Source organism: Eleginops maclovinus, chromosome 3, assembly GCF_036324505.1.
Source record: "Eleginops maclovinus isolate JMC-PN-2008 ecotype Puerto Natales chromosome 3, JC_Emac_rtc_rv5, whole genome shotgun sequence".
Taxonomy (NCBI): Eukaryota; Metazoa; Chordata; class Actinopteri; order Perciformes; family Eleginopidae; genus Eleginops; species Eleginops maclovinus.
This window is the reverse complement of record NC_086351.1, coordinates 13,625,936-13,653,258: the sequence shown is the minus strand read 5'-3', so window position 1 is coordinate 13,653,258 and position 27,323 is coordinate 13,625,936. Positions and strand designations below refer to the sequence as shown.

Genomic DNA, 27,323 nt, shown 5'->3' with positions numbered 1-27,323 from the left:
AGTTGGAAGCATCAATTATTCAAGGACTATCAGTAAGTATACACAAGGAAAGTGAAAAGATGTCACTGGCCATTGAAAGCTGCTGAGGCAGATGGAGGGGCAGTGTCTGGGAGAGTGGGGAGGGGAGGGGTAGGGAGTGGCTTTGGGATGAGGCAGGGGCGGCTGGGGCAGAGAGAGGGAGGAGGGGGTGAGGTGGGGGCTGAAGCAAGGCGGAGACACGGGTGGGGATTTTTCTTTGTGTTGTGTAGAGCAAGGGTGGGGAGTAGACCTGGAGGGTGGGTAAAACAATGGGTCGGGGGGATAACAAAAAATAAAACAGGTAGTATGAAGGGGAAGGATTGGCAGAGCGTTGAGAGGGTGCGTGACAAGTGCCAAAGCCCCGTTGACAAGCGAGAGCCCAGACCTTTCCGCGGCCTTCAATAATTGATGCGGCTTCTGCAACATGCCATCTTTATAAAGCAGCAAGTCTGTGGGAAATGTGTGTCCGCCTGTGTGTTTCTGAGCTATCTGTGTTATACCACTGCACCTTGAATTAGTGTCTTCAAAAAGTGTGTTCAGTCCTTCCAATAGGAGTGTTTTGTAGGCAATGATGTGTGTGCAAATGATTGCGGATTGCAAAGGCCACACCAAATAGAATATCCTTTTCCCTCTATAACAGCTACCAATGTTTCCCTGTAGACTGTAAATCCTGGCCGGATCAGTCTCAGTGGGTCCAGACAACTCCTTACTCCTTTAAAACCTGCAGCCATGAATGTTAAGGAAATTAGATTTTTTTTGCAGCCAGTTTGATACAACTCCAGTCTGGCCAAGGGTTTTTTCTTGCCTTCGCCCCCACACTTCCTCGTCTCTTTTGAAGGCCACCTGTGAATACATGTACATGACAGAGATGGATCTCTCTTCTCTCCCAGCTGCCCGGGCTCAGCAGCTATAGGGCTGGGTTCCTCCATTAGCATGCACTCCACCCTGCAACCCACATAACATTCTACATGCTCTACATCACTTAGACGCTCTCCTTCCTCCCTCACCCTCTCCGTTTCTCAAATCCTTCGCTGTGCCAGGGCAATCCCCGCTCTCTCCCTCTCTCTATCTCAACTAGCCCTAAATCTGTTTCACTGCGCTCTCTCTTTTTCCCCCTGAACATGGAGGACAAGTGTTATCATCACACTGCAGATGTTTTTGAAGGGGGCTGCTCTGAAACCTCCCACTGGCTGCGGCAGGACTAAACATCTCGTTTCGCCTTGGCATTCAACTTTTCCTGCAGAAATCCAACCCATTAGGCTTACTGAGGCGGTTGTGCAGGGTGTAAGGACCTTGGGCTGCATCTATGCCCTGCATACTCTGGAGTTGAGCCACAGCTGGATGTGATCAGGATGGCTATGCTAGTTTCTCAACCCCTCAAGGTGACACTGAGCAAACTCATGACATTTGCAAACACACACAGAAGACACCTGTGAATCCCCACAGTCCCTGGGCTTCAGCTTTTACAGACACTTGAGATTTCATCTGCAAGTACTCAAGTTATGAAATTGGCCAATGCATCTACATTTATGTCATATGTGACATTCAGTAAGAATGATGAAAGCTTACATTATCTCTGGGAAGTTATTGTTAATCCTTATATAGAACCTAGGAACAGCCATGCAATTTGGGAAACCTTAAAAATTAACTCATCAAATGCAGTGCATCGGTTTATGCATGACAGGTTATAGAGATGGCACAAAGAGATGAGCCTTGCAAGCAAACATTATTAAATGCTGAATTGGGAATAACTCCCTTTCCAGCTGAGACGCATCATTTGAAATGTTGCAGAAAGGCCAGAAGACAAGATGAAATCGTCTCAACCACGATTTGGCAGATCTTTCTTGAACCTAGGGAGGAGCCGTGCAAATGTGCATTTAATGTCAATTTATTTTCAGCAGAAAAGCTGGACCAACTCCAAACCTGGATATACGAATTCCTTCATTCACAATCTTAAAGTCAAGAAGTGATAACAGAAATGTAAAAAACCCTTTTGACCTTTTGAACACACAGGCACAGTTTCAATGTTGTTGATTGGAAGAATGGCCAACTGCTACTAAAAGCCCAATGATAGATAGGGAACGTTTACATCTATACTTTCCTCATAACACTATCTGTTAAATAATATCACACAACAATAATACATTGTCTATTACATTTTGCCTGGGATACCTTGTATGTGGTTAAATTAGCAAATTAAAAACTGGTTTGTTAGATTAAGGAGAAGATCATGATTGGTCTTTAAATAAGTATTTTCTGCGACATTAAGTAACATATAAAAGTTGAGTACATATCTTACTTGCCGTGGGTTTAGTGAAATAAATCTATGCTGAAATATAAGCGCTCTTCTTGGTGAAAGTCAGTTTCTTTTTGGTTCATTTCTCCACCCAGCTTCTTCCATATCACGTATTTGTGATACTTCATAAGCAAACCAAGAAATAAAACCCATGACTCAAAATGTTTCCCTCTAAACACTGGAATGCAGTTATGTTTTATGGGAGTATAATTTTTAGAGACCCGACTGTTCCTCAGGTACAGAGTATCTCTCATTTCAAGAGGACCCTGCAGGATTAAATCCAGGTCTTATAAGTGTGCTGCGCTTAAAAACCCTTGAAAGGAAGTCAGACACAGAGAACAGGGGGAAAACACGTGATACAACAAAATGGTACGTATTATGCCCACTGGCACACGGATATAGTAGACAATAGCAAGCGCACGGAAATCCATTAGTGGAACCTGATTATCTCTTGGCTCTAAAATTAATTAAGTGAGTGTAGGGCAGAGTGTGTGTGTTTGTGTGTGTGTGTGTGTGTGTGTGTGTGTGTGTGTGTGTGTGTGTGTGTGTTTGTGTGTGTGTGTGTGTGTGTGGGTGTGTGTTTATGTTTGAGAGAGAGAGAGAGATAGAAAGAGAGAAAGATCTGGTTGTCCTTATCTTTTTTCTTATTTTTTTTCCCAACAAATCTTCTTGTGTTACTGCATTGAGAGGCAGATGGGGGTGGGAGGTGCATGGATCTGAATGGCTATATTCCAGCACAAGGCCTGCAATTGCTGTTTGGGAGGAGCAGCTACTTTATGACTCATCATTTTTATTTTAATCTCAAGCCGTACTTTAATCTGCTTCCTATCCGTCCGCTGTTTCCTTCCATTTTCTCTCCCTCCCATTCCTCCCTTTATGTTTCATGCACTCTGTCTTTCCTGAAACCTGTAGATACGGTGGGATTTTCCGAGTCTGCCAGCAATCACCTTCCCGAGTGCTCGTGCTCAGGTTCACGCTGCAGTCATTTATTTTGATAAAAACAGAACTTGATGAAAAAGCTGAGCATGTACCTGTATTCTTTAGCCTCCCTTTTCACATGCCTTTTTATCACATACGGACACACAAACACAATCTTTATATGACACTTTCATAAATCAGGTTTTCCTTTGTGGTTTTTGGTTGGAGTAAAATCTCACAAGCTGCCATCTGGCTTTATGTGAGAACTCATGTTGTCATAGTTATTCCCCAATGTTTGTAATCTTAAAGAGAGGGCCTGGGTGGTCTGATACAATATGTCCGAGGATGATCAGATTGTTTAGCTTTGTGCTTTATGATAATACATATTTGAAACTGTTAGTAGTACCATTGCTGCAGTAGCTGTTTCTTTAATATCTCCAATTGTATGAAAGCATGATAGCAAATGTTGCAAATCATTGACCACTATAGCTAAATGATAATATCAGATTTGTTTAAATACATTTTGCATCAATGCGAGACGTACTTGGAGTGATAGATTATTTAATTTCCTTGATAAACTAAAACAATACAAATCTGTGAGGTAATTTGATCAGATTAACAGTTTCCCTCTTGGTATAAAGAAAACATTTAAGTATTCATGATAAGGCTGCTTGATATTCATAAAATGTAATTATATATCATACAGTAATAAGAGATGAAACTATTAGTCAATCAAAAATGTAATTAGCAACCATTTAGAAAATCATTTAGTCATTAAAGTATTTCAAGCACACATTTGTTTTCCTTCTGAATACCTTTCGGTGTGGGAGTATTGGTTGGACCAAATAACATTCCTCAATGTGTCAACGTATGCTTAAGGAAACATTTGATTGGCCCTTTCAATATTACCATTTAAAAAAAAAAAAAGTATCTTTTTATTGAAAAAGTTTTGGTCAGATATCAATATGTTAATGGACACATGTTAGTTGCAAAGCTCATCACAATATCTCAATGATTTAAAAAGCTAGCCAAAAATGCCTGCTTTTTGACAAACCCAGAAGATGAAATACCTGGTAAAACAAAGTACTTTGTAATAATATTGTATGCACCCCAATCATAATGTGATTCATACTTTATATTGCCTACTCCTATTAAATATGAAAGAGCACATGTGACCCATAAAAAAGCTGCTGGCACACATAACCCAACAAATTAAACTTAAACAATGTTTATATGCTCCATGAATGTCAGAATTCATGTAGAAATGTACAGGCTGCCCATAAAGGTGGTTGTCATATTTTCACACTTGACCTTTAGTATCATGTCAATTAGCTAAATCCTCTTGGGGCTGTGACAAGTACAATAAGTGCAGCTGACATACCTAGGAAGCCCAAATAGGACCTGACATGTGATAACTTGGCATCAATGTGTCCATCCAATCAGAATTTAGGATGATACGTGATTTGTATTTCAGCTAACAAGTGATCATGGCTTTATAATTCAGAACACTGAATGGAAATGTAATTTGATTATATTTTGATTATCCCAGTGCACTGACACATTTAAATGTAACACTATTAAAGAGAGCTTATAACAAATGTATCCAATTTGCACATTTCCATCTGAATAAATGTTGAGTAAATTAGGGGAGGCTGACAGTTTTATTAGGGCTAATACCACAGTGTAATCCAGCCAGCCAACCCTCTCAGAGTAATCTTTAGTGTAAACCTTCATGGGCAGGTCTCCTTGTATGAAGCTAAAGCCTGTTCCTCAGCATAGCAGTAATCCCACTAAGGCTCTTAGAGAAGTGAAATTATTTCAAAATGAAAGGAGAAGCTTTATGAGTGTTACAGAATCACTGTGGAAGATGGCTAATAAATAAACATCTCACAAATCCTCTTAGGAACTCGGGCAGACTCTGAACCAACAGACAGGATGCTCAGTTATCTACCTCTGACTGTAGCTTCATTCACTCTTAATTTCCAGGTGGAAAAGTATGTCTGACCTGAACCACAGCTCCAGCTGGGACATCATGACTCATCCTCCCTCCCTCCCTCCCCCCCTACCATCCACACTCACCTCCAAACACTACCCTGTTTCTCCACTCAAATGTCCATGCCCCAACATGAATTAATGCCTCAGGTCCATTACAGGAATGAGATTATGGGTGATGGAGTAGTTATTGAAAATGAAAGCTCCATCAAACTGCGTGCCTGCTGATAAGACAGTAAGACGGTGGAAGCAACTGTCGTCTCTACCAGAGACTTTCCCTATCTCCTCTCTACATATTGATGGAGACAGATGCCAATAGAATGACTCCATATCTCTCCTTAGAATACTCTGTATTGCACTCTATGTCCAATGATATATCAAAGTCACCCCCTCTTCAATAATCAGTTTAATCGCATATTCAGAAGAGGTAGGCCTATATGAAAGAACATGTTTCACTGAAAATCTAAGAACACTTATCTTTTTCTTTTTATTCTTATCTATTCAGTGCTTTGCCATCAAAACCAAAAATGTAACACAGAAAAGCAAATGAATATGCATGACTCCATCCTGCTCAAGAGCTGCACCACTCCTAGAAAAAGGACGGATGCAAGCTGATTTCTTTCTCTCTGACAAGGCCAGATGGGACGCAATGAGATGGGATTTGATCTCCATCCTTCCAAACATAAAAGCCAGAGTGACATTTTTTTCCATGTCTGATACAGGCCCCGACTTGACGCAGCAAACCGAATGCACTGTAAACCACATCTCCATAAAGCCTTTTATATTTACTTCCTGAATTTCAGCTATCATTCATATTTTACTGCAGCATTTGCATTTGGAAATCCTCTCTCTATCACTGCCTTTTGGTGGACGTTGCGTGCCATTACTCTTGTTGACATAGGACGGAGCCAGAGGATGCATTTACAAATTAAACATGCCCTAGATTGACATGGGTGCGTGTCAGCAATATGGAGATAGAGGCAGCAGTATGCTTGGCATGTGTAATGGTGACATTTACTATGATAACGCATCATTTTACACAAAAGTCACATCGACATTCAGCTAAACAAACGACAAAATTACAATGCGCCATTGGTACAAATGGTTCAGATTGTGTTGCTCTTACCTCGACGTTTTCCAGCACGCAGTAGGACAATACAGCCATTAATATAGGCATTGCGGTATGTCCCATTTTCTCGCCTTCTTTAATATTTTTTTTAACGAAGTTAAATGTTAAATAACTGCCTCCAACATAGGCTGTCTGGTTAGATCAGCTGAAGTGATGGACACTGCGTTCGTCGGGCGCCTTCCTGCGATATCTCCTGCGTCTGCGTCCTGCTCGCTCTCGCCAACGGGCTCTCCAATGGCAGCCTGGGATATTATGTGGATGAAGCTTTACTGAACCAAGCCCTCTTTCTGCGGGTATTTATCACAGAGTTTACTTATCGCGTCCTCACGGTGGCTTAGTAGAGGGAGACATCTGGTGGTGTATGGGAATAATGCACGGAATTTTAGCGTTAGTTTGAGGGAAGATCCACCTGAGAATAGAATACCAATAGATATTATTTACAGTATCAATATGTGGATTTACATAGCCAAGGCAAGTTTATTTATATAGCACTTTTCAACACAAGGCAATTCAAAGTGCTTTACAAACATGAAATACATTAAGAGCGTTAAAACATAGTGCAGTATAAACACATTATAAAAAGGCATTTAAAAACAGTCATTTAAGAGCAAAGATAACAGCAAGCAGACGTATTGTAGGAAGACAAGATGTTCCATAAAATATCAAATGCCCTGCTGTGAACAATATTTTCTTGTCTGATATAATTTTCCTACACAACAGTTAAAATCTTGAATAAACAAATCGTATTTATAAAACGCATATGGTCACACAATGATACAAGCTATCTACCTCGTCCTTCATAATGCTATACCTGTATTGTAGTCATCAGGAGATTGACGTTGTTGCTTTGTGATGTAGGTTAGGCCTAAAAGCCATATGTACACAGTAGCCATTAATTTCATCCAATTTAATTATGTACATATTTTAAATAAAACTATTCGACAAAAACCATAGTGCCTAACCTCAAGCATTTTTTTTTCAATTTGCCTTTGCTTAAATGCTTTCAAACTATTAAACGTAATTTCCCTCCGAGTTCCTGGCGGCAAGATCCGCAAATGGTCCAAACCAAACGGGGAGAAGAAGGTGTTTGAATAAAATGAGTTGGTTAAAAGTCATAGTTAATTATAAATTGCAATGGTTTCGCCCACTAGACCGCTACACTGCAAGTGCAGGTATTTAGGGGCGTGGTTTGTTATAGGTGTGTGCGGAAACGGTTGGTATCAGGTGCTTCGAGATTCCGGCTCGAGACGATACAAGAAGACCTGCTGACATTTGGATTTAACTTAAACGACGTGCTAATATACTCATTTTTTAAAAATAAAGCATAGGCTACACATCTTAGATTTATTAAAACACTGGTGGGAAGGTGAAGCTGTTGCACTTCAGTAGGAGCGCTTTTTGGAAGATGCATTCCGCCAGATATGAATACAACGTAAGTTTTCTCAAGTTTGACATTAAACTTCTTTGCGCCGATACAAATGTAAATTGATCTGTCCAACAAAGAGAGCCACAGTTTTACTACACATCCAATGTGTGTTTGCTTTGGGCCTAGTTGTTTCTGTCGGAGCTGCTTATGTGTTTACATGGCGAGGCCTACAGTACCAAAGATTTCAAACCTTGATATTTTGGCCTTGACAAGGTTTTGGTATAAAAAGATTATTTTGTTCCTGGGACTATCTTTTCCAAGAACCATCACTGATACTATGATGTAGTTTCCCTCTGGTCTGAATGTTTGAATGGATATTTGAAGACTTCACTTAGTGTTAAAAATGGTGCTTGCCTGTGGTGTTGTCATTATGGGCAGTGGGCTGTCACTGCAAAACGTACAGGAAAGGTAAGCATGTTTTTGAAATGCATTGTATTTGGTTTTAAAAAGGCCTAGAAAACCTAAGTCAGACACAAGGTTTCAGTACTATTCGTCAATATTAACATTACTGTTATTATTTTATGTGTTTATTGATCGTATGGAAGACGTTTGGTTGTATGTTTTTTACTTTTAAGCACTAACTGTAAAGTTTAAAAATAATACTGGTTTTTAAATAATACTGGTTGCAAGAACACACACATGTTGCCACAGTGATTTTACATCAACCACACGGTTTGGGTGTGATATTTAAACAGGCTTTTTAAAAATGATAATGGGATGTGAAAACTGCCAAAGGCTTATTTTTCTTCACCCATAGGTCAACTTCTTCTAGAACATGCATACATTATGTAAATATCCATACAGTTCTTGTTACTACATAATTCAGTCTTGTTTGAGATGAATGAATTACCAGTAGAGGTTGTGGGCAGAAAATAGTGTCGGACAGCCAAAGGTGAACTTCACTCTGCTGGGACTCATTAATGGTTACAATGCTTTGGTCAGTGCTGCTGAAATTCACCAGCTCTTTGCATCCTGTATTTGACAGCTTCACAAAAACATTCCTTACCCGGGGGAAAAACACACTGAAGTGTACCAGTATGTGCAGGCTACTGCTGAGAATGTAACCAAACGGCAAAAGGCTATTTCAGCAAAATAAACATTTTTCTTTATTCATTAGTCTGACATTAACAAGGAGTTCAAAACCGTTTGTTTGACATGAAAATATCTAGAGCCATTGCCAGTCTCAGACAGGAGAGGGTGCCTGTTAGATATTTGTCACAAAAGACTGCCAAGCGTGTGTCCCCCTGCTTCTTTGAAGACATAGCGAAGCTAACAAAACAAGTGCTGCTTTTTTCATTTCTTTAATTTAGTAGTTCCATTACAATGATTGTCTTATTTCTGAAAAATTGTTGTAGGTGGAAAAATATAATTGCACAAAAAATAACTTTTAAGGTTACCATCTGCCACACCTTGGCATTTTGGTCCCAAGAGGTTGGGAGATCATGACAATGAGTAAATGCTGGATAAAATGGGAATTCTATGATTATTGCAGTCAGTCTGTTCTCTGTGTATGTGTTGACTCAGTAGAGTGGTCAGTAAACAATTCTTCAGGCAAGGCCATGCTTTTCTCTTTTTTCTCTTACTGCATTTCAGGATACATTCCAAGGGAACTCATGTTGAACAGCAGTAAAATGAGTACAGTGTTGACTCTTATTGTTGACACCACTCAGTGATCTTAGAAGAATAACACCTTCTCTGTGTGTAAATCCTGATGGCTGCTGCTTCCATGCAAGGCCAGCAACATTCATTCAGTCCTTCTCTGTTCTGTAAAGAGGAGGATGCAGTAATGGAAGACGGTAGTTGATTTTTCCACTAGCCTTTTGCCTAGTTCCTCCTTGAGCAGCAACTCTGTAGTATGCCGCAAGGCTGTAGCGTCACTTTTCCTCACACACAGTGATGCTGCAGTATAAGAGGCTAACTGCTAAGTGTATGTTTAGGGCCAAGGTCAAGTAATAAATCTGTGTTGGTGTTTACTAAAAGTAAATATGAGGCTACTGAAATTGTATTGATTGACTGTCGTATGTGATTGTCCCTTTCTGCTAGCAGTCTCCTTGGTGGTTTGTTTCGTTAGGACAGATCTATGCTGGTGAGATGGAGGTTTTTAAGAGCATTTTAAATGGGACTTCTACTAATTTTCAAATCAAAATCTGTTTACAGGTTGTTGAGGGGTTCTACTGCATATGTGTAAAAAGTTACTAAAGCCTTTTTTGGATCCAGAGGGAGCCAAGCCAAAACTGATGAATTGCTCTATGTGATGTCACTTGAGGCTGAAGAATAACAGTTTGAAAGTGAATACATTTAGGGGTGTTTAATTAAAAAGAAGTCAGCTTACCTCATCTCTGCTTTCTAGCTACACTGATTTAGCTGCTTCTAATATAATGTGCCAAAATCAGACCCCTAGAGATAGCGTCAGTCTTTGATGGAAACTTTGGTTGTGGCCAAACTGTGGGCCTATAACTCCAGGGTCCGCAGCAGCGTCTATTTCCCTCTCTCTCTCTCACTCTCAGCCTCACTCTCAGTCTCACTCTGTCTCGCTACACAGCGGCTCCGCTGCCTGTTAAACACCCTTCATCTTTATCAACCCACCGTATGTTCTTTCTCTAAAAAGCGATCAAGTTAATTAAGTGTTTTAGCTCCTACAGTATGTTGTTAATATTGGCCGCCATTTCTTCAGTGAAGTAAACCAGCCTCCCTGTCTGTGTTCCCTTGCTGCGCTGTCTTCAAATGCCCTGCCAGTGAGACAGACTGGGAGGAGCAGAGGGAAGTCAGTATAGGTTGTTTGGGAAGCAGGGTATACAAATTACATTTTCTAAATGAAAATAAGTGTTGTTTACCTTTACAAACAGTAAGGCTAAGCAATTGTCAGCTGTATCCTTGTCTCTGTAGATCCACTGCCCAAATCTTTAACCAATCTGTGGTAGGTTGCAGAGTTGGTAATGAAGGCTCCAGGTTTTAACAGGACCAGATGCCAATGTGCTGAATAAATTATGTGATTTCTCTGGTTCAGCTGCATCAATTTTGACCTTTTATTTAAAATAAAAAAAATATCCACCCTGAGTTGGACAATGTTATGTGTGCAATTTTAAAAGGGTGCGGTTCTCTTGAGCTCTACGCTAGAGCTGACTGCTTGGCTTTTGGCAGGTTTTGCTGTGTGTCATTAAGGAACTCAGCCTCCTGAAATGTGTATGTCTCAGAATAGGAAGAGCGCTGGTGTTAACATTAATGATAACACCTGTCCTGTTTCCTGCGAAGTCAAGACAATGTATTGAGCCAACACTATACCAGGACTGAAGCAGCTAAACAGAGTTCTTTATTGTTGTATATAATATATACTGTATTAGGCCTATAAATGATTGGCCAATAATATAAACTTTTTAAATGAATTGTTTAGAGTTAGAACTGCTTTTGTATGTTTTGTGTTTACTATGCTTTTGGTGGGATTTGTTAGCATCTTATACAAAAATGTGAAATTATTTTTGGTTATGTTGTCGGGATTGGTTAGTAGAATTTCTGTATCAGTTGTAAACAATCAATCTGTTGCATCCTTAACTAAAAATCATTCATCAATTACTCTGTTATTCGCATGTGCTTTTCTTGCTGTGACATGTCAAAAGGTCTTCTGCTAAATAAGGCCTGAGACTAAGAATCATTGTATTTACATTAACTTAGAATGAGCCTTTGATATCTACAATGAAGTGGGTCCCTTTTTTACAAGGTCATCTTTCTACATTAGCCCTGAGAGGACAAACCATACAGTGGTGCGAGAAAAGATCTTTTGGTTTTTAATTTTACCTGAAGGCCACCATAGTCCTCAGCCACGACATGAATGTGTTGCTTCTATTATTGTCTTATGGTGAGGATTTCCTCTGAACAAGGCAAAGGTCCTGAAAGATACCACAATGTTACTTAGTTTTCACTTGGCCGATCATTATCGTAGTCTTGTAAAAGGAGGGGGAGAGGAAGGGTATTCAGTTTGTTGCAATTTGCAATTTGCAACAAACCCACTAGATGCCACCAAATGCTACACAAAAAAAATGTCCTATAACTCATAAAGACACATTTTGTACAACTCCGAATAATGTCTTAAGATCTCAGGATAATGATTTAGTGTTGCAACATAATGAGAAACTTCCTAAAAATAAGGACTAAGTATCTCAAAATAAACAGTTATTGTCTCAAAATAATGACTTGGTATGTTGTTATTTTGAGAAAGTTTCTCACAGCATCTAATTAGCTAAGTACCATACTTCTCTAGTGTATTCCCTGACAAGACTTGTGTATTGGTCTGACAAATCGTTGTTAATAAGGTTGTAGACCAGTGTTGTAACTGTGCTTGAGGTTTTCCTTATTTTTTACCACGCCCTTCAGCAGTTCTAAATGGTTTCCCACTTGTCAAACCGGTGAGACTACTTAGAAAAACCGACTGCAGAATATTTCACAACAACTTTGATTGCTTTCTTGTCAAACATTAATGTTTGGTTTAGTCTTCATCAGCATGACTGGTTGTGTGTGGAGAGAGGGTCAGCACTACTTCCTGTTCAATAATTGGCCTAGATAGAATAGATGGATAGAATCGGAGGATGAAACCCACGGCTGAGCTGGTGTTTAACAAAACTATTACACATAGCCATAAAATGTTATAGTTACTCTTTCTAGGAGTGAAGAATGGGGAATAATGGAGAGCATGTAATGGTTTTATTAGGCTGTGATCAGGGTGACTGATAGAGAGAGACCCTGGAGCACTCGCTGACCCCATCTCTAATGATCCCCCTCATTCTGGCCCATGATTGCTGTTAGAGATTCCAATTAGAAAGCATGTGTGGAAGCCCGAGCCGCGTAAGAATAGGCCTTAATTGCCATGAGTTATCATCTAGACTCATGTAATTGAGCCCCCATCTTAAGGGGCAGCACATCTGACAAATTGATTTAATACCAAAGTGATTCTCCACCCCTAATAGCACTTGGGCTTCTTCACTCATGGGCTACAGGCACTGAATTCATTGTGTGTTGATTACTAACTGGCCAGAAACCTTTCTCTCAGTCCACCCACTTGAGAGAGCTCAACAACACGCACATGCTCACACCCACATGCATGCACGCACGTACGCATGCACGCACCACATCATAAAGAAGCAAGCCCATCATTTCTACATGGTCCTTCTCAGTTAATCATGTAATTTCTTCACACGCACATGTGTTCCTGAAGGTGTGAGGGTTGTAGCTTTATCCCACATCCTGAACAGGTTTGACCAGTCTTGTATGCCACCATGAGCCAGACTACCTGTCTGAACTGGTCTTTCTAGGAAAGTAGTTAAAGGCGTTTCACATCCCATTTTAGTTTTTACAATAATGCGTCGTATATCAGCAGTTTTATAAAATGAAGAAATAACACTGTTCTTGTTTATTTAATGTCTACCCATTAATCATACTTTCATAAAGGGGACAGATAATGGCATCAAAGTTAACTTTATTGTCAATCTTCTGTGTATTAGATACAGACAGGGAGATCGAAATGCTGTTTCTCACAACCCTGAAAAATAAAGGTTAAAAGGATGGCATTGTTATTCTACAATTTGTGTATGCAAGTTTGCATACAACCGGAATAATCTTTTGGAGGTTCCCAAATACTTCCCCTGCATTATTCATTTAATCTTTTTATTAAATGAGAACCTGTCGTCAATGGACCAATCATTGTGGAATCATTGGGGTATCTATTTTAAAGCAGAGGTTAGTGGTAGTGGTAATGGCCGATTCGAGCAAGATTATCACACTATCACTCACAAACCAGATTAGATAGATAGAAGTACTTTATTGATCCAAATTTGGGAAATGTTTTCGTTGCAGCAGCATAAAAACAAGGCAATGTAATTACAATAAAATAAAATAGCATTTAAAAAGCGGGATATTATATGAACAATAAGTGTGGAACAAAGTTGGTATTGTCTCTCAGAAACAAAGAGATAATACTTTCTGCTGATAAATGACACTTTTTTTAATCAATAAAACAATTTACTTTGTTTCTCTATTGTCAAGTTTTTCAGTTACCCCTGGACATTTGTAGAATTGATACATTTATTTTAAAATAAGTTTACAGCAGATCTGCATAAATCAAACCCCAAATGTAGACAATTTGTGTTAAAACATGTTGTCAATGTTCATGGTTGTTCAGTGATTTAATGTCTCATCTGTTGTTGTTGTTATTATAATTATTATTGTTGTTATTTGATATGCTCTCTAACTATCAGCAGTGACCACGTCAGTCCCAGCGTAGTTAAAGTTAGTGTTATCTGCATCCACAATATGATGCTGTATGTTTGCTGACCGTGTATTGCTCTTTTTCTGCATCAGGACCGCAATGGCCGTCACGAGCAGATTGACTTCCTAACCAACAAAGAGAAGAAGTCTTCAAAGCGGAACATCGGGGTTGCGATCGGAGTCGTGGTGGCTCTTCTCATCCTTGCCGCCGTTGCAGCGTTCCTCATTTGGCTGTTTGTTTGTAAGTATAGTTAAATGCTTTCCTCTTCTATATCATCCACAGTAGAGTTGTCTTGAAGTATGAGGAACAGTGCTTTAATATGTGTGGTGACGTTGGACATGTGATAGACACTTTTGGACATAAATCAAAGTTATTCTCGATGAGAAATTAGCTGAATATTTAAGTTATTTAAATCAGTAACTGCCAAGACAGCCATAACATCCGATACTTCAGAGTGGATCATTTGCACTTACTGTGAAGGCACAGCTCTTTGATAGAAGAGTGTAAGAGTGGCTTGTTTGGAATTTGTAATTTCTCATTAGTGTTTGCCTATTTGACAGCTCGGACTTTCTGTTTTTAATAATGCAAAAGAGAAAAATGTCACAGAGACTAAGGCGCAGCTTCCTTGTCATTAACTCATACTGGGTCTGATGAAAAACACTCTGAAGTCCTGATAAACAGCCTCTTGATTTAACTGGCTGTTTTAATTGCTCTGAAAGCCAGACTGTCTGCTGGAAATGAAATCACACTGTACAATTTTAAAATGGAGTTTCAGGGTCTTTTACAGCATTTTCTTGATCTCACATCTGCCTCTCCCCCAAGTTAAAGATGCTGATTCAGAAGGCAGTATTGATATGCGGCTGAGCCCTTCAACGCTGGTCTTCAGTGGTCATATGAAGTTGGTTGATGTACCGTATAACCAGAATCTGGAGGATACCGGCAGCGAGGAATTTGAAAGTTTGGCAGACAACCTGGAGGCACTAGTGAGTTTGACATAAGATGACTTTCCTTATTTTGTTCCCTTTCTTTCATCTACCGTATTTATTGTTAAGTATTTTGAGCACAGTGTTACACTCTGTGCCCTTTTCTCAGTGAGGATTAGCTATTTGGCTTTGTGAAAATACTGTTAAAAAATGCCCCTCCCAATGCACAGTTACTGTTGAAAGCACAGTAGCGTGGGTGGGATAAAACGCTGCACATTCTCTTCGTAATTCCCTCAACATCATCTCCTTTTGGAGGCAGTAGAGATGTTTGTAGCACCACTTAGGAGCAAGTTGATGGCAAAAAAAACCTTGCTCAAACCCCATCAAGCGCACACAAACCTACATAAGTGAGGGTAAGGATTAGAGTGGAGCTGGAATATTAGATGAGTAGATGATTGAGGGGAAAAAAGCTTTATGATGTACTAGCTTTTTTTTGCAACAACCAAAAGGACAGCTTTTGGGTAACAGTTTCAGGTGTAGGTTTGTGTTTACATGATTGTGAAGTATAGCTTTAAGTAAACAATGCTGGGCTAAAAACACCCTTGAGATAGAACTGTCATGTTCAACCTTATTCTGCTAGTCTAGCACCACCTGTCTCTTAGAGTCCTTTAGCAACTATAGTTTATCCCCTCTGTGTCTCTCTGATGTTGCTAATTGAAACTAATAGTCATTTTGACATATTGATATTTATATACTCTCCCCAATGTCATTTTCTGCTAAATCCCTAACATTACAAAGGAAACATGCTCATGTGCTCTTTTCCCATATCTTGGTGGTAGATTATGTTGTAAATGCATAATGTATGTTAGTCTAACCTGCATTTTAAACTACAAAGAATGAATGCAGCCTCGTCTGATACCGTTTGCAGCTCACTGCAGCTGAAGGCAAAACACTTAATTGAGAATCCCATTGTTGTGTGCTTTACATGGAAGGTGGTTTTTATGGTAATGTGCTAATTTGTACTTTTGTCTTTAGGCAGACAAGCCATCCTTTACATGTTCTTTAAAAAAAAAAAGACACATCTTTTTATACACAGATTTCAACAAACTACAAGACTGATTTACTGCTCAGAGACTACTACACCACGTCTGTGGTCACTGCTTTCAGGTAATGACAGATGTGGAGATTTTTTTTCTATTTTTATACTGCTGAGCAGATGGTGAACACTTTTTGGAAAATAAGTGTTCTCAATACATTTTGCATGACCGCAACTCTGTGTTGCACTGCTCCCTGGGATTTCAAAAGTTTAAGTCTGTTGCTTTTTGTAGAACAAAATCAAGGTTAGATGAGTTCTGTTGACTTGTAACCTTACAAAGGTACGTGTGAAGCATTGAACTCTAGTTGATTTCAATTCAATCCGTAATAAGTAATCACAACAGCTCACAGAGAATGTATCTACTGCTCGATTTGGCTTGTGGGAATGTCAGTGATTGTCATGTCTAACCTGTGATTCTTGTTGAATGTTCGAAGCTTGTTACTGAACATTCTCTTTATCCTCTTCCTCCCCAACCTCTTTCCATTACTTTCTCATCTCTGTTTCTACCAGTGAGGGTGTGATCGCCTACTATTGGTCCCAGTTTAATATTCCAGTCCAAGACCTGGAAATTATGCCGGAGTTCTCAGAGGAGCGAGTGCTGGAGGTATTGGAGAGAGGCATGAAGAAGCAGCGCAGCACTGGGAACCCCAAGGATATCAAGATTAGTGAAGTCACTGCCTCAAGTAGGTACCATCAGGGCCAGGGAGGAGGAAGGGGGGGTTACACCAATTGGCAGAAAGATGGGGTCAACTGGGAGTTTGCCACATCTGGCCCCCTTCATGACATTTAACAATCAGATAAAACTCTGCAAATATAGATCTTAAAACACTGTCATCTCCTATCAGCATTGGTATTCTGTATGGTTTCTATTTGTATTAAAGGAGCTTGCTTTGAGTTGTGCTGATAAGATGATAACAGATAAGCCAGGCCCCTCTGCTTGTGCTGCGTCTCAGATTGCACATTCAATGCTGTTTGGATCCTCTAATGATATTAGCTGGGCTCTGGCCTGGCTTGAGACAGCCATTTTTCTTCCTTCCGCCCTATCAGCATTCGCATTGCATTTGTCCACATCCTGGCCAACAGCCAAGCGCTGGCCTTGTGACTCAGTGGATTTTGGTCCTCTTTAAAATGATTTTCCTGTGGGTATGATTTGATGTTGCTGTCCCAGATAGTTAGACAGAGATGTATGGGTTGCTGCTGCAGGGCAAGGTGAGATGGAGCAGAAATTGCTACACACCATCACTAGTTCCCATAACCGCAGGGAAATTGAACAGAAAATGTGCAACCCAAATATTTTAGGCTCATGCATCAAATCGTTTCAACCTCCCAACATCAGCAACCCATTCTTACCTTTCCTCCTGTTTCTCTGCCACTCTCTCTCCATCTCCAGTCACAGATCCCCGCCTGGCTAGGAACCCCAGAGCCAGTGAGTACACCGTGTCCCATTTCAATCACTCGTAGTTGTAATTTTCCAGCTGGCTAGATGCTCAGACCCTTACCGGTCTGTAACGAATGTCTGGCCTGTACTGTACATGTGCTGCTGTAGTCAGAGATTGAGATCCCTGTGTCAGGCACACAAAACACTTTTTTCTTTAAGACTGTGCTGTTGTGTTGTTATTAGGATGATCAGACTGCATTACATTACATTAACTTAGTAGCTGTACTATCGTACATGAATCTATTTTACAAATATACCTAAAACAAAATGGATGGAATAGTTTGATTATTAGTTTAAATATGTCATTGTTTTGCATAATTAGATATTGAATAATTAGAAATAAAAAACAGAAAAGTCATAAAATGAGCAGAAAAACATATGGAACATAAAGATGATTAGATATAAATGTACAAGCTGTATAATACTGTCTTTCAAATTACTCATCATTTTTATGCTCACTGTATGATTCAACTAATCTTCTTTATTCCCAGAGGGTTGTTTCTTCAGACTGGAGGCTTCAGATCATGTACAAACATTTTCTTCACCTGGCTACCCTGAAGGCTATCCCCCCAAGTCTCGGTGTCAGTGGCAAATACGAGCTTCAGAGGAAAATGCCATAAAGGTTGCCTTTCCTTTTTTCCACATCGAGGATGACTGCTCAGATGACTTTGTCTCAATCTATGACTCTTTGAGTCCAGATGAATCCCAGGCCATCACAGAGTAAGTCAGAGGGCTGTGAATCTCCTGGCAGTTTGGAAAACACGTTGGTCATTTTTTTAATTATTAAGTATAAGCGATAATAAGACCTGATTTGCTCCCACAGTTAATGCAATTGTGACACAAATCAATCATTTCACATTACACCTTGGTAGCAGGGTTGGTTTGAAAGGGTTGAACCACATTGTCTAATTTATTTAGCCCTGACGATCGGAGAGAGGGGGGGAAAATATAGTTCTGCATGATTCCCACAGGAAAACCACGAGCTATCACTTGACTGAAATGTTGTGGAAGGGTTTAGGAGTGAAATCTCTTTTTGATGTGGGTGGAAAACATGTTCCACTTCATTCCTTTCAGTGGATTTGTGATTACACCTTTTTTTTTTTTTTTGTTGGCCCTGAAGCCTTTAGCACTTCATGTCTCTTTTTATTGTTAACTTTTGAGACCTCGGTGAGATTGAGTTGGCTAAAAAAGACCTCTGCTTTCAAATCTGTGACTATTGTCAACCTGAATCCTGCTACACCACTGTGTGTAATTGCACTTTGTCTATGGGGGAGGGCTGTGATTCTGAAACTACAGGCTCTTCAATGCAACATCAGTTTAGCTGCAGGCAATTTCCTACTCCGAAATCATTGCCAAACAAATATGCTTTACCAGGCGATGCATAATATTTTTATAAATCTATTGAGCGATCAGTTTTATCCAAGGTGACATGAGGTTTATGAGAGCCGTAATATAATACTCTATAATGACATTATTCTACAACAGGTAGATGTATTGCTGGTCTTGCAGTGTCATTCACACCTCCATTGCTCTGCCTCCAGCAGTGCTGAAACTTTTTGCTAATGCACTTAATGTTTGACTTTGAAACTCCGCCTTAGCAATTTATATATTTTGCTGGCACATCTCATGTATATCTTTTACTACCCTTCTCTGCTTATCTATTGATTTTTCCTTTTCAAATAATTTTCTCTTGAAAATGTTAAACCCTGTTAGCTGTATTGATGTTTCAGTGCTTCTGATTTAGAAGAATTACAACTGTATTTGAGTAAGTGTTGCTCATCATCACGTATCTAGGGAGAGAAAGACTCCACTCAGGGAATGAATCAGACATCTAGCTCCTGCTTTGTGGTAGTGTTTACAACAATACGTTGCTTCTGATTCTTTAACTTTTGACTACCTATCATTCTCTCACAGGAAGTGCGGTCAGAGGCCCCCCTCCAACCAATTGGAGGTGGTGTCATCCGGCAACATCATGCTGATCAATATGATTACTGACAGCGAGGTCCAAAAGCCTGGCTTCCAAGCTGAGTACAAAGCCATCCCCAGATCTGAAGGTAGTTCAGCCGTTTTTGGCCATTATTTTCCTACTAGTTTCTTTTCTTCATCCACATACATTTACCTTGACTTGTTTGGTTCTGTTTCTGTTTGAATACCAAACCAAGAAAACTACCCTTGTGTATCAATAATCATCATCTTGTGTTAACCTGAATTCTGGAAGAAAACGTTGGTATCCTGACATCAAAACATATTTTTTAATGCAGGCTTAACGGATGCTCAGTATTTCCCAAATACATACATTTTTGCTTAAACCTTACTATTTCAAACGTTTCTGGAAAATGTGTCTCATTCTGGCAGGCGCATAACTTTTCCTGCAGTCCAGCAGTGTTTTAAATAGAGAGCTTTTCTTAAAAAAATAGGTTAACAAGGAGTGAATAGTGATTAGGGTGGGTAAGTGTTCCTTTTTTAAAATCCTTTTAAAAATGATATTCTTATATGCTGAGTGTGAATTTATGACTTGCTCTTTTCAGTTAAAACGTGTGGTGTCGTCCTCACTGAATTGAAAGGAGTCTTCACCTCCCCACTTCACCCCAGCTTCTATCCTCCTGCAGTAGACTGCAAGTGGACCATCAAGGTTTGAAACACTGCTTGCTTACCCCCTCCTCTGCCTTAAACCCCTCCACCCACCTCCTCCACCACCCTTAGCCTGCCATGAGAGGAATGCTGAGGCAGCACTGTGGAAGCCAAGCTGTTCAGTACCTCCTCTATCTTCATCTGTCAGACTGCTGTTGCTGCAGCAGCTCTCTCTGAGCTGCAGTGCTTTATGTGTTGGTTTTGTTTGCTGGTGTGTATGCAGTGTGTTTACATGTGCATACGTGCGCCCATGGCCTTACATTTACATGGGATACAGGTGCATGTCTAAGTGTGTAGGAGGAGGAATGACATGTATGGTAAATAAGGTCTTCATGAACCAATCACCTCCTCCTCTGCTGTAGGTCCCTGCTGATAAAAAGCTGCGGCTGAAGTTCACCATGTTCCGCATGAAAGAGCCTGGGGTGGATATCCGTGTATGTCACAAAGACTATGTGGAGGTTATGGGCACCAAGTAAGACTTTTAAGTCATTTAAATTACACTTTTAATGATTGCTTATAACCGTCACAGTTTACCGATTGACTTGTTGGTTCAACTGCGACCCACTTGATTTGCTGTATTTATTCAAGTACACAGTTTTTCAATTAATTTATTTGCATTTAAGTTGATAGTCCTCACAAAAATATTTAAATTATTCAGATACTTTACAATTGTTTTTGTCCACAAATTTTCTCAATGCTCTGGTTTTGCCCTGTTTTGGTTGCAATTATTTTCTAATCTTGGTCAGCAAGTAATCATCAGAATAACTACAGAAATCAAAACAGTGTCTTCCTTTCAAACATCTGTCTTGTGTCCCAGGTATTGTGGCGAAATGTCTCTTTGGCTCTGTCCAGCGAGTCCAACGTCATGGATGTGATTTTTCACTCTGACGAGTCCTTCACTGACAAAGGCTTCAGTGCAGAGTACAGTGCTTACGATCCCTCAGACCGTGAGTAAAGAGACCAGTGTCTCACCAATATTTACATGACATTTGCCAGGATATCTGAAATGTTGGGATATGTCAGGGACACTCATAGCCTGCCATTACAGAGCGAGACAGGGGGAGTAGCTGTGAAGTCTGAGAGACGATGAGATGGCAGCTGTCTGACAGTCAAATGGAGCTGTTTAGTGATAAAGGCTTAGGAACTGCAGCAGTGAAACACAAAAGCTAGAGTAATCACCAGATAGCTTGTTTATTGGGTCCATTTTATTTGCCACTGTCAGTCAGGAGCACTCATCTGCTCTTTATGTTGTCTCCAAGTTTTACCAGAATGGATTTATAATTGCTCTGATCAATAGGGATAAGAATTGGCAATGTGATGGATGTTGTGAACATATTGTGTCACTCCCCTATTCTTCAACTTGTCATCATATTTTTTCTCTCCTTTTCTTTGCTCCCGCTTCAATATTTTCTCTGTTGTTTGTGAGCAGCTTGCCCCAACAAGTTTGCCTGCAACTCCGGCATCTGCATCGCTAAAGAACTGAAGTGTGATGGCTGGAATGACTGCGGTGATATGAGCGACGAAATGGAGTGCAGTAAGTTCCCGCACCACTCAACAGGACTGTACTCCCTTCCTTATTCCATATCTTCTTCTCATATAAACATCTACTTGCCTACTTGAGGGAGTATGATGAAAGAACATCAATACTACGCTCATAACTGCGCTTTAAAGATGAGGCCACGGCCATGGCCAGGCCAGAAGCCAGTCAGCTTAGCATTAAGACAGAAACAGCGGGAAATGACTCACCTGGCACTAGGTAACAAGATCTGAAGACACTGGGCTTGGATGGGCCCAGTGATGTCTTACAGTCTTACCTTCATTACAATGTTACCAGGCTCCATGAAGTACTGGTGTCCAGCATGTGAGTGATTTGAGTTGGTGAACGTTCCCTTTTCAAATGACTTGTATAATCTTCGGTAGTTTCATTGTTTAATACACACTATTTCTCTTCAGAGTGTGAAAAGGATCAGTTTGGTTGTTCCAATGGCCTTTGCAAACCAAAACTCTGGGTGTGCGATCGAGTCAACGACTGTGGAGATGGGAGTGATGAAAAAAGTTGCAGTAAGTATTGCAAAGCCTATATAATGCTATGCTAATTGTGCTAACATTAAAGCCACATTACTGCTAATGCTCTGGTCACTGTCTCCTGGGCTGTGTACGGTCATTATTTTATCCGTAATGGAGTTTGTTTGAAGCCCTGCCCAATTTACTCCCCATCTCTCCAGATGCTTAATCATGTGTAATCCACGCAAGATAGATGTAGATGCTAATATGCAGAGCTAATGTCCCTCTGAAACTGCCTTCTCCTTAGTTTTCGTCTTTATTTAATTATGATATTCTCATCACTATCTTTCATTGCCTCAAGGTTGTGACGCGAACGAGTGGCGCTGTGGTGGTGGGGTTTGTTTGCCTCAGGACGTTGTGTGCGACAAAAAGACAGACTGTGAAGATGGAAGCGACGAGGCCTCTTGTAAAGCCTGTAAGTGGCAGCACTTATTAGTTTCCCTGCCAGTTAATGCATTTAAAAAATAAAACACAAGAGTGATTCACAAGTATGTTAAACAAACCATTAAACAATTAACCTTCATCAGCAAAGTTTTAGAAAGACATTGCACTGCCGACTTTATTCTTAATTCAAAGCGTATGTCCTGTCACTGCTCACATTCTTCCAGCCCTTTCTAACATTTCCTCCCCTTTCTACTTCCCTCTTTATCAATTTTCCTCACACTCACTTAGTCAAACACATACGCACACACAGTACTTTCTTGTATTTCCTTTAGATTTTTACTTCTGTGAACAAAGAGGTATATTAGACCTCAACCCCAATCAATACCCCCAATCAATGCAATCTGCTCCTCAATCACTACACATTGTGCATTCAAGCCTTACTTGAAAGCCTCACTGATTGCATAGTATTTTACTGGTTAAACTTAGCAATCATCTAACGCTTTGATTGAAATACGCTATGTGTTTTGATTTCGGGACCTGTCTCCATCCCATTGTAGCTCCAGGCATCTGCTCTGACTTCAGCTTTAAGTGCAGGAACAAGGAATGTGTCAACAAGGTGAATGCCGAATGTGACCACGTCACTGACTGCTCTGATAACTCCGACGAGGACAGCTGCTGTAAGAAAGGATTCATTCTCTTTCCCCTTACCAAATTAAGCTTTTTTTACATTTTTTAAAAGATCTGAAAGTGGATCTTATCTCTTCCGTGTCATTCAAACTAGATTATAGAAGAGCTGAGTTGAGCTGCACGTTCGGCTGTCTGTTAGAAAACAGCCCCAGGCCTTGACTACTTTATTTATTTCATCCGTCTTTGAAAGCAGCTCTTGTCAGCTCTGAAGTTTTGGCTTTTTCCTCCATTTAGGCCTAAGGGTGTGTCTGTTTTTTGATATAATGCCAGTGTGCCTTATTAGGATTCCAGAGAGTCATAGTAGCCATACCAGTTAAGGCCAGCATCATGATTGCTTCCAATGATCTTGTTTTTCTGTCTGATCATGCATGCCATTTTCTCCAAATATTTTGCACTCACCCTCCAATTCCCCTCCTCTCTTGCTATATCCTCTGTTAAATGTCAGTGTGTGGCACCAGGCCGTATAAGCTGAACCGCATCGTGGGAGGGCAGAACGCTGCTGTGGGGGAATGGCCCTGGCAGGTCAGCCTTCAGTTCTTGTCCAATGGGCATGTGTGTGGGGCTTCAATCATATCTGAGAAGTGGATCCTTTCCGCCGCCCACTGCTTCAAAACCAGCAGCCCAGAGTGAGTGACAGCTCTAACACCCATAGACTGTGCCAAGTAGATAGTACTTAGTACAGAGGCAGAATTTACATCTCAACCATGAATGCATGGAGCTGTATTCACAAGAGTGCCCTGTAGGTGGAGCACAAACCATGCTGTTAGACCAGAGAAACCTCCATTGTTGTTGAGAAGGGAGTGTGTTCATTTTCAGTAGTTGATGATATTTGCTGTACAAAATGATATAAAATGTTAAAGCTTTTTTCCAGATTACTTTGTATGGAAGCCACAACAAAAATAGTGAGTCATATATCATCACAAGTAATAAGTAGCTTTGAGAGTAACAGTACTTTAAAGTAGCATATATTACAAGGCATATGTTGATTTTTATTAGATTGCACATGTTTATGATGTTGCATACATTCATCCTGACTCCCATGTAACCTTTGCCCTGCAATGCTACCAAAGCAATCATGTTGCAGCCAACTGGCAGACCTACAGTGGCATGCAGGATCAGTGGAAGTATGATGGTGTAGAGCGCCGGCCAGTGAAGAAAATCATCACCCACCCAGATTACAACCAGATGACCTTTGACTATGACATTGCACTGCTGGAGCTCAGCGAGCCGCTGGAGTTCACCAATACCATCCAACCCATCTGCCTACCCGCTCCCTCCCACATCTTCCCTGCAGGCACGTCCTGCTGGGTCACAGGCTGGGGCGCGCTCCGAGAAGGAGGTATTAAGCATGAATTGAAGATTTTGGATATAACTGTCATTTGTTGTTTCTCTCTGTTACTGATTATTATATATTTATGCTGTGTTCTCTCTCGATTTTGAGTGACCCAACCACAGTTGTGTTTTCCCTTTTTTTGCATATCCAACTAAAATCAAAATTAAGACATCCCACTCCTCCCCCATCTTTCTCAAAATGAGTTATTATCTCTGTCCTTCATCTTCCTCTCCTTCTTACTTCTTTCTTCCCTTTATCTCTATCTCATTTCCTCCTTTATTCTGCTTTTCCTTTAATGTCCCTCCAATTTCTTTATCTTTCCCATCATGACATATTTCTCTTCCACTCAACCCTCCCTCTAGTTTCCCCTCTCATCTTTTTATCTCATCTGCTCTATTCCATTAAGCCTTTGTCCATATCCATATATCAAAACAGATGTCGGCTCTCCTGGGAAGCCTCTTAAACCTTCATTAGCTAACAATAATCCAGACCATTAACACCTTTTGATGTTAGTGACGAACACAGAAGCCATGTGACCCCTTTGTCCTGCTCTTGCAGGTTCAAAGGCACAGCTGCTGCAGAAGGCGATGGTGAAAATCATCAACGACACGGTGTGTAACACTGTCACCGAGGGCCAACTCACCTCGAGAATGCTCTGCAGTGGATTCTTGTCCGGAGGAGTTGACGCATGCCAGGTGAAACCAATCAACATGTTCTCCAGAATGGAATAAAAGGACAAAAGGCCGATGTAGAAAGGTTTTCACACCCAAATAATCATCACACTCTCACAACCAAAGCCAATCTAATAATTGCTCTCCTGTCACCAGGGAGACTCTGGAGGCCCCCTGGTGTGTTTCGAGGAGAGTGGGAAGTGGTTCCAGGCCGGCATTGTAAGCTGGGGCGAGGGCTGTGCTCGTCGGAACAAGCCGGGTGTCTACACGCGCGTCACCAAGCTGATAGACTGGATCAAGGGGGAGACAGGGATCTGATGAGGTCGGTAGGAACAGAAAAGGGACACAGAACGGGGAACAACAAAGTGCTAAAAATAATGGAGACGGAACTTTGAGTCTTCTTCAGGACCAGTCTCTCCAAGATCTCATGTAGTAGCAGACAGCTACTTGCATGACCTAAAGCACTTTATTTGGTTGCTAACCACCAACTACCCCATTCCTCCTACTCACACACACACAAACACACACCTGCACACAAACAACTAGTATTTTATGTAGTTTTTAAAGATGCAACTCTGCAGAGTATCTTTCGACACCCAAGGAAAAGTCATATTTCACTGGTGAATATATCATGAGAGCAAATTATTAAATATTCTAGGAATGTTTTCCTAATATTTGTCCAATGTAACTTTTTAAGTTTGATTGAGAATCTAAACATTGTATACATTTTTTTAAAAAAGGAAGTAAATATTGCTTTTAAGCTTTAGAATTTTATATTTCCAGACAGATAGGATGCCTTCTTAGTCTTGGGCTGCAGTCAGTGTGGAACTTTGCCAGTCGTTAATGCTGTAAATAGTTATAAATTGGGGGTTTTATGTATCAAATATCCTACCGGACAATAAATGGGGTTTTAGCCTATTTGCAACAAACAAGCTATCCACAACTGTTTTCAAAAGCATTGCATAGGTTTTAAATTGATGAAACCAATTTTATTTAGCCGTTAGTCTCAGTTTTTATCAGTAAAGTATAAACATTAACTTTAAGCGTTATCTGCATTGACATGTTATTACAAACAAAAGAACAAGATAAAGACTCTTAATATTGCTCATAACATACAGAAATGTATGAAACCAAAAAGCCTACAAAAGTCATCTTTGGTGCCACGAATTGAACCAGTGTGGTTCTAGATAATGTTTATCTGGAGTGATACAAATGTACAGATGCTTACTCGTCTGGTCTGGAGTTTCCTCTCTTTGGTCACAGCCAGCTCAGTCAACTTTTAAATCTCAAGCTTGACAGGATGGATCTTTTATGTTTGCTTTTATCTGTGATCAATCCTGGAAATATTGTTCTCTGGATAAGCGAACTGAAGATTTGCCAAAGTGTTATTTATTTAAGGGGAAAAAATTAAGAAGAAAAAAGTGTATTGCTAAATGGATGTCTTTTATTAACTCCAAGTGTAAATGTGTATTTTCATGAACAGGGAGAAGCCACAACGTTTTGATATTTTCTCTTGCATTGAACAGCGTCTTTGGACTATGGACATATTTTATACTTTTTTTTTTGTTTGTCTGTTTGCATATGTTTTTATATAAATGAGTCTTAGCAATAAACATATTTAATTGGATTCCTCCTCACCTAATTGCATCACCTGTGTAATTTGTCTTTGACTAGGTCTCGCTTTGTATTATGTTGTGCATAATAAAGACGTGTCTTGTGAGACCTTGTCTCTCCTAACAGAAGAATTGTAATGAGCATGTACCTCTCCTCCCCGTTGTGAGCAGCGTGCCTACCTGGGGAACAGAGGTGACAAGCTGAACTCATATTGTCAAATAATACCTGCCTTTGTCAGAGCTCTATCCTATTACCCTACGAGATAGGCATGTCAACTTCGGGAGGTGGATACACATACAGTGGGGGTTCCACGATCTCATCTATCTTCATTAAAAGCAGCGCACCACTGGGGGAATAGGAAAATCAACATAGACAGTGCTGCTAATTTATGTATTCATCATTGTTGCTACATGGGAAGCTTTGTTTGTCGCTGTTCCCCATGCCCAC

General features: G+C 40.3%; 2 protein-coding genes across 3 annotated transcripts in view; one reads left to right on the top strand and one right to left on the bottom strand.

The window, feature by feature from the left end:
- Window positions 1–6,643, bottom strand: part of aplp1 (amyloid beta (A4) precursor-like protein 1) — a 30,641-nt gene extending 23,998 nt beyond the window's left edge. Inside the window, exon 1 of one of the 2 annotated variants that reach the window (XM_063878823.1) lies at window positions 6,351–6,643. In XM_063878823.1, coding sequence (XP_063734893.1) covers window positions 6,351–6,416 — 66 coding nt within the window. In that variant the 5' untranslated portion in view covers window positions 6,417–6,643. The remainder of the gene's footprint in view (window positions 1–6,350) is intronic. The other variant, XM_063878824.1, reaches the window with a different exon arrangement.
- Window positions 6,644–7,564: 921 nt separating this feature from the next.
- On the top strand, window positions 7,565–26,899 carry st14 (ST14 transmembrane serine protease matriptase). The gene is given in 20 exon segments (XM_063878819.1): window positions 7,565–7,785; window positions 14,128–14,275; window positions 14,858–15,018; window positions 16,055–16,125; window positions 16,565–16,737; window positions 17,445–17,480; window positions 17,984–18,212; window positions 19,407–19,546; window positions 20,021–20,124; window positions 20,486–20,595; window positions 20,941–20,954; window positions 20,957–21,070; window positions 21,553–21,657; window positions 22,077–22,184; window positions 22,489–22,602; window positions 23,129–23,248; window positions 23,704–23,884; window positions 24,329–24,597; window positions 25,150–25,286; window positions 25,419–26,899. Coding segments are annotated over 20 exon segments (2,523 nt in total). The 5' UTR covers window positions 7,565–7,758; the 3' UTR covers window positions 25,581–26,899.
- Window positions 26,900–27,323: the final 424 nt, after the last annotated feature.